Below are 8,185 nucleotides of genomic sequence, written 5' to 3' on the forward strand. Positions count from 1 at the left end.
ATAAATGCATGATCTCGATTGCATGATTTGCATAGAAAGGGACTGATTTCGCACCAAATGTATGCATATTATCTCATTTCAATACATGCTAATAGCACAGGAGCACAGAGATGCTATTTGCTTGACAGCACAGTTACGGGTGCATTTCACTCTTTGCAGGTTCTTTTTGTTGTATTTGTCCCGGTTTAGCGGGCACAAAAGCTGTGCAATCCTTTTGTGAATTCACCCCTTTGTTTATGGCGTAGAGAACAGTTAACCCTCCTCATTTACGTTTATTATTTCCTTCATGTCCCACAATGCCTTTTGTCTACCCCCAGGAACTAGTGTGAACCTGTTGTATGAACTTTATCAGTAGTCCGTTACTCACAACACAACATGTGGTGCAGCTGCGTTGCCTTTTGATCTATTGTTGAGAACTTGGTATTGATTTCCTCTTGAATGACTGATGATTCACTCACTGTCAGCAGAATGAGAAGAACAAGAAAACCTGGTGGAATTTCAACATGATAGTGCATACGCATGGTCACTACTCCTCTTTCACGGAGATGGCCACCATGATCCTGCAACAGCTCAGAACGGACAAACCAAACACTGGTTCTAGATCGAGACATGTCCTGTGAGCCGCTATAGTTCTCCTACGCGCTTGACCCACAGGAGAAGTTTCAGATGCTACAATATGCATCCTTTACCAAGAGCAACTAGATACTAACAAACTGTAGATCTTCTTTTTAAATGACCTGAAACGATATTACAGATCTTTTATTTTATTTAGGTATAACTGGTGGCGACTGTGGCTTTGCAGCTATTTTGCTGATGGTTTGATCTGTACTTTTTTTGCTAAGTTGGAGATGAAAGTCAAAGAAGAAGAATGACTATGACATTGATTTTCAAAAAGATCCCCATGTTTCTGCTATTAAAACGCCACAATAGAGAAAAGGAACAAAATACCAAATAGCACTCCCACAGAGGCTGTTTGAAGCATTTTAAAGTGGCTTATTCTCTATAAAAAGATCAGCAGTAAACGTTGTGGTAAAGTGGGCCTTCTCACCTGCCTCCCGTACATCCCTGCGGCCAGCGGCACGTCTGGTAGACCCGCTGCAGCATTGTCCCATTCTGCACCTGGCAAGTCACGGTCTTAGTGACCGTGTGAGGACACCAGTTCCTGAAGGGAGAAATAGAGTGAGCGACAACATAGAAATACAGATTACGGAATATAACAGCAGTTGTCATTTTTAGATACAGAATAAAATCACATTTTCAAAGTAAATAATTTAAGGAAGAACGGTTGATATTGTCAAAACACCTGCAAACAAGTACACTCACACGATAAGACGCTCACAATAGGAAATTCCCCACGCAGTCACATTGAATATGCTGTTTTTTTTCCCGCGGGTTCAGATTGTTCCATCCCTTCCCCCATCCCTTTGTTTTGAAACTTCTGTATGGTGTTTACACGGCTTTAATCAGTCACGAGATTGGCAGGAGTGCATTGTGGGCTGTATTTACACTGCGGTCTCTCTCTTCCACCAAAACACATCCGTTTTGGTTTGCATTTGGCCCTCAGAAGAGGTTAAGTCCCTCAGGACGGAATAAAGAGGGGGACGAGGTCCCATACGGAGATTAAAGTTTTTCAACACGGTTCATTTTGGATAATGAGTCCGCTTCCTTTCCAGAGAGGTTTCAGGAGACAAAGTATCAGGAGCCGCTGAGGTTAAGATCTGATACTGAGATATCGCTAATTAAAAAATGTTCACACAGTAAAGCATTCAAAGCCACCATAAGGCTAAAGGCATCAAATCATGTTACAATAATTAATGGTGATTCATTTGAGAGCTAATCGGTTTGGTTTAAATGACCCCTCTAAGGGGAGCAGAGGGTTCCTGATAGTGTCGGGGCATTGGGCAATGAGATGTGTTCATGAGAAACGTTTAGCTGGAGAGCCCAGCTTCATCTCAACCCTCTACTAATCATATCAACAAAACACTGAAGGCTGCTGGGTACTCTTCTTTTTTGCTTTAATGTATGTAAACACACTGAGGCTGTTTGAGCTGCCATATGCCACGATTATTTTATTAACAACAAAGTGTACAAATAATCAGATGACATGGCTACAGCTGGAGGACTACAATTAGTATGGCCTGTGTTTACACAATCAGTAGATGTATAGAAAGGGGGCCGTATGTAGAAACCACAAAGAGGCCGTGCGGCTCCCAAGACAAAACTACACTTTATGTGTTCTGCTGCCAATGCGTTTCCAAAGTCTGTTTGTCAATATTTGAGACCATATGTGTGTGTGAGGGACGGTTTACACTAAAGGAAACTGCCGATGGCGGAGGATGCGAAGCAGCCCTGAACCAGCTCCAATTAACAATCCCCACATGTGGTGGTGGGATGCACACACACACACACACACACACACACACACACACACAGACCTGAGCCAGCGAGCAGGGGCACCTCTGAGAAATGTCTGGAAAAGACTGCAGGTATTTCCTTTTGATGTGGCTTTTTCTCTGCTATACTTCAGTCTGGATTATTGATTCATCCTGATGTTTTCATTTATGTAATAATAATGTAGCCTACGGAGTAAGGACAGTTTGAAAAAGGTTCGCCAGAGTAATGTGTGAGTCTGAGATAACTTGTTCCAGGGACCACTTAAAGTGTGAAAAAGTAAGACACAGTTTGAATTAACACTAAACTTCTCAAGTAAAGTGAGAAGAGAATTCATCTGCCACATATGTTATTTAAATAAAAGCCCACCCTTCATGTATCTTAGTAAATCCATCAGCCTTAAGGCTACAAAAATCAACACAGATCTATATGATTACCCCATGATTGCTTTCCCTTGTCCAGAAAAAAAATTGTTCTAATCATCTGTGGAAAATGTCAGACATTGAAGGAGCAGCTGTGGTCAGGTAGAGCTCGGAGTACCAGGAGGGGGTACTAAGCCCAGCTCCTCCCTACCACTTATCCTACAGACCCAACAGATAAACATCTGCGTTTCCCAGAAACGAGGTTTCACCTGGGAACAGCTAAGATTGTCACCAGGGGGTACGAGGGGGGGAGGTGGGGGTGGGTTTTATGGTCTCCCTCTCTCTCTTTGCTTTGCACTTATGCAATTACCGAAGAGGAAATGCCAACCGCTGCTGCTTCAGTGAATGAAATGAACAAAAGCAGTTGGCATAACAGAGTTCACAATTTCCCAAATGGCTTGACAACCAATACCTGCAGTACCTACGTAACTGATTTACACAACACATAAAAGCACAGCACTGCAAGAACAACACTTTCTCCGCTGCAGAGAGGATGGAGATGCTTTAAAATAATAAAAGTAACATCACTATATCTCCTCTGGGATGTGGAAGACTGAAGATTAAAAATCTGTTTTATTTACAAGCCCCACAGCAAATAACTTTCCTCATTGTGTTACTATTATACAATGAGCCACGGATATCGCCTTCATCCAGGGACACTTGGTGTCTTTAAACCTAAAATGTTTCATAGTCAACCCCCTCCTCTTACATGAGGCGTCCTTGGGTTATGAAGTGTGAAACCCACCAGCACTATGCTGTTTCACTGGCAAAAGCACCAAGCAGGCCCTCAGCGAGTATCAGGTCTCTGAGCACACATGGCACACTGAACGCCAGGCCCAAGCTAAATAAATCATCAACCGTCGCTCACAGCCAACAGTTATGAAAGAAATCTTCAATCTTTAAGGGACGGAAAAATCAGAGCTTGGGCCCATCTGTTCCTCGACGGTACAGACGCCAAGACAGTAAAACGTTGGAGGGAAACAAAAGCGTGCTGAATGCTGAGTGCTAAATGAATGCAAACGCTGACAGAGAGCCTATGAATTTGTCCAAAAGAGCTTAAACAGGTATTCTAGTAGCCCTCATTTGGCCTTGTACGCTATGAAGGCTGCATCTTTCATGCTTGCACAGAGTTAGTGCAGCAGACTGCGTGGGGAGGAAGAAGCTGGGAGCTGTGTGAACTGACAAGACCGCTAACGAGGGCAAAAACAACTGGTGAGACGAGAAACTCACTTTCCATCTACCCATTCATTCACGTACTGTGGGAGGAGGAGCACTCAGACATATGTTAGAAATGCAGCATGGATATAAATGTGAAGGAATTTTTCTCTGAGATTTCTGTCTGTGGGAAAAATACTCACAGGGAACAAAGGACAAAAGACAGATGTGGCAAACGGCCAGACAGAGGAGAGGAGAGGAGACAAAGGTTATTTATCATCAGGGTCACACAAGGGTGCTTCCGATGGCAACAGGGAAATGGAAGGAGAGACAATTATGAAGCACTGTTGTTCCCACGGGATACAGAGGAGGCACATGATAAATGTGGCACAACAAAAATTGACAAAGAGAGAAATAGGGAAGACATTCACAGAGAAATGAATAAAGAGAGAGGGATACAACATTCCTGGAGTCATGAGCTTCAGGAAAAACAGAAAGAACCGGAGCAACCTATACGAGACGTAGCGTATATGATAGTGCAAGAATCTGAAGACAGTATTGAATGATCAATTAAGAGAGAATATTAATGGTGGGCTATCATATTGCAGGTTCAAAGATGCCTTGTGTTTTCCATGTGCAGAAGACAGTGAAGATAATCAAAGCACCTCAGTGAGGCCTTGTAGGTCAGGGATAAGTGACTCTTCACAGCAGCCTCAGAGGAACGAGGAAAACGCTCATTTGTCTTCGTCTGTTTTGAGCTGTCAGACCTGGACACCTGTGAGCTCTGAGAGTGTCTCTGTGTGTAACGGGTTGGTGCATCTTTAAGTGTTTCCGGCTGGAAGTACAAAGAGAATTCCTCTGAACTGAGGAAATCCCTCATACTATATCACACCAATGGCTCCATCCAGCCTGATTATAAGATATGAACGTACAATCATGTGGAGCTGAGCTGAGATACTGACACTGTGGACTGGTTCACCTGCAGAGTAAAGTATGCAGTTGGGGGACTGATTTAGGGCTTATTTTCATTGTCGTTTATCTGTATGATTTTCCAGATTATTCGATTGATTCTTCATCAAATTAATTTCCTCCAAGGTGATGTCTTCAATGTCTTGTCTTGTCCAACCAAGAGTCCAAAACCCAAGAGGATTCGGTTTACAATCGAAGAAGACTAGAGAAACAAGCAAATATATTTCAGAAAGTCCAAAAAACAAAAAATATTTGATTTACAATATTATAAAACTAAGAAAAAAGGCAAATCTTCAGATTGGAAAAGATGGAACCATCAAATTGTATTAATTTTGGCTTCATTAATTTATGCATCTACTAATTGCTGCAGCTCTACACTGGTATATCACTCCCCCCTGATTAATGTATCAGCCACCAGTGATTTAATGTGCACTGGGCGACTGCTTCTTAATACCCACGAACAATGTTCCTTGAGCACGTACATTGTTTAAAGTTATTTGAAATCTAAAGCCATTCTGCTTTAAGCCACACAGGGCTCAGCCTGCTGGAATCTCTGTCATCTTCATTCCCATGCTTAAAGAAAACGTGGATGCGGTTAAGATGTGTGAGGAATGAGGGTGGCCACGGGGTTCAGACTGCCTGTCAGACCATGACAAGTCCTCCGAGGGAGGATAAAGAAGTGGGCCAGACAAGAAATAAAGAAGCAGCTACCTCGTAACCCTCAGTGTACTGAGCTCATATAGTCGTTAAGAAGGACAAGGGTGAACGAACACTTTATCAGCTCCTCAACAGAGCGAATGCGAAATTACTCAAGAGCCGTTAATCCCCTTTGATTTGGGTAATCGCTGTGTGAAGACAGGGCTGGTGGGAGGACATTCTTAGAGAAGGCTTTCCTGCGACAGAATCCCAGTCTGCTAACATTAATATCTATTTCCTTTGAAGTGCACTGCACACCAATGACAAGTTAAGTTTCTGTCATTCAGTGTCAAGTTGCTAATGCCCACGAGAGAGCCTTCTGCTCTCTGAAATCCCACTGCTACTGTTTGGCTTTGTCGACACACCATAAACGGCTGCTTTCACAGAGCAGGCCGGACTGCAGGTGGACTGAGCTCTTCTCATGTCACCTCAAAGCCGCTGACCTCTCTGCCTCTGAAGACGGCGGCTGACTCACACCGACAGCACCTTCGTCTCGGTCTATCCCGTCACTAACGGCAGCAAACCCACTGTGAACTCATCTCTGCTTCCCAGAACAAGCCCAGATGCGGTGGAGTCCCAGCTGCTTGTGTTTAGCAAACATGTCAACAAACCCCTGGCCATGAGGGACAGGGGGAGCTGAGCGGAGAGGTGAGCCAGTGGAGCGAGGCTGGGAGTGCTGAAAGCCACCTGGACACACCCAGAGGGACAGGCCTCATCTGAGAGAAGAGGTCTTCCAGCCTCCGGTCACGTTCGGCCCACACACCGTAATCTGCACGCGCTCTCAACCAGACAGCATAAATATTTGTGAAACGGGAAACGTCCAGTCATCATTAAGCACTGGCTAGTGTCCGAGCTAAGCACTGGCTCTGTCCAGAAAGGGGAGCAGAGATGGTTATCGCTCTTATGAGTGTGGTAACTCTGCATCACAAATGCAGGATCAATGATTTCACGAGACCATCTCATCCCCCTTTTCATTCAACGACCTATTGTTATGCTATCAATCGTATGCACTTTATTACAGCCATCAATATCAGCACCTCCTCATTCACTCAGTCTTTAACACTTATTCAAGATGCATCCTGTCTTCGCCACTTGGATCCGCAGATGAGCACGTTTGACTGGACAGATGTGAGGACTACAGGTGGTATTTTGAAGAGCGCCCTGACCTGCTGCTGCTGCTGCTGCATCTCCTGCTGCCGAGTTAAAGAGCGCAACAACACACCGCGGAGACAGTGGAGGTGCTCTCTGGAGCCCCACAAAGAGAAAGGGTGGGTGAACGGGGACAACAATGAGGAAGGGAGTCAGCAGAGGGATGTGTGCTCCCAGCACAGGAAAAAGGAAACAAACCGTCAGGAAGACAATAGGACCTGGTAGATGGATGGAGATGGGAATAGCTCTGCAGTGTTGTGCATTAACAAGAGGTCATAAAAAACTGAGACTGTAAGGTTTAAAAATAGACAAAAAGGGGTTATTATGTAGATGTAACAAAAGACATAATTGAGGATCAACATACAGCACAGAGATCTATGTATATTAATAATATAAAGTGACTATAAAGTGGAGGCTTCCCTTACCTTTTCTGAGAGACTGAGGTGAGAGAGGCTGCTGTGTGCGACCCGGAGTAAGTTTTGTAAAGTCCCGTCTTCCAGGTCCCCTCAACAGACGTGGTCAGCCAGAGGATCAGCACGGTCCAGAGCAAACTTTTACTACAAGGCGCGGACACGCTCTCCCGTTGGCGCGGTCCCATTTCCGTGGCATCAAAAGCACGGCCAGAAAAGTAGAACTGAGCCCAACTTCCCCCGGTAGGAAAACAGACCGGTTAGTGACTCCAGCTCGGTGGGAGAAATGTGTCAAACAGCTCCGGCTCGGCTGGAGAAGACGCGCATCCTATAGTCACTGAAGTAGCACACATGCAAATATGCAGACTAACTAAAACGATGTCCAACACTGGTGAATGTGTTAAATATTCTGACCTAAAAAATCTGAAGTGAACTAAAGAAAAAAATGCCGCCCCGTAAACTCCCCGCTTCTCGTTTGTCTCTACCGATGACGGAGAGCCGACATTTGAAAATAAACCTTGAATACTGCGCGTGTGTGGGTGTTAAAGTGTGCGTCGTCCTCCTTTCTGCTCTGCCTACCTCCGTCTGTCTGTGCGCACATCGAGCCCAGCTTTTTACTGCAGCGGGCATGAAACCACTTTTATAGTCTCCTCGGGTCTTTGAAAAGCACAGCCTGCTGGGTCTGTTTCACCCTGCCCCGGTTCAACCTCTCAGGGAGGACAATGCACGCTCAAAGGCGACGGCACATTACGCGTCGTAGGCTATTTTGTTCGAAATGAATTATCGGCTGCTGCTTCTCCCGAGGCTCCTCTGTAATCACTGGAACTTTGCCGGTGATGAGTAATTGTTATTTGATGATCACAACCGAATATAAAACAAATTATAACTAAGTTCTGGCCCTATTAGATTAGCAAAGGTATATTTAAAAGCCCATAAAGCAAGGTTCATCACAGTATTGCTTTAATAACTGTCTGTCCATCAACCCATTATATG

The 8,185-nt window shown here is 44.6% G+C and overlaps 1 protein-coding gene across 3 annotated transcripts in view; it reads right to left on the bottom strand.

Annotated features, from left to right (window-relative positions):
• emid1 (EMI domain containing 1) overlaps window positions 1-7,908 on the bottom strand; it is a 51,096-nt gene extending 43,188 nt beyond the window's left edge. For 2 of the 3 annotated variants that reach the window (XM_031856485.1, XM_031856483.1), the window contains exons 1-2: window positions 7,208-7,907; window positions 1,049-1,162 (exon numbers count right to left, since the gene is read on the bottom strand). In XM_031856485.1, coding sequence (XP_031712345.1) covers window positions 1,049-1,162; window positions 7,208-7,380 — 287 coding nt within the window. In that variant the 5' untranslated portion in view covers window positions 7,381-7,907. Of the gene's footprint in view, window positions 1-1,048; window positions 1,163-7,207 lie in introns of all 3 variants that reach the window. The other variant, XM_031856484.1, reaches the window with a different exon arrangement.
• Window positions 7,909-8,185: the final 277 nt, after the last annotated feature.

The sequence above is a fragment of the Anarrhichthys ocellatus genome, unplaced genomic scaffold (assembly GCF_004355925.1).
Source record: "Anarrhichthys ocellatus isolate YVR2014 unplaced genomic scaffold, GSC_Weel_1.0 scaffold17, whole genome shotgun sequence".
Taxonomy (NCBI): Eukaryota; Metazoa; Chordata; class Actinopteri; order Perciformes; family Anarhichadidae; genus Anarrhichthys; species Anarrhichthys ocellatus.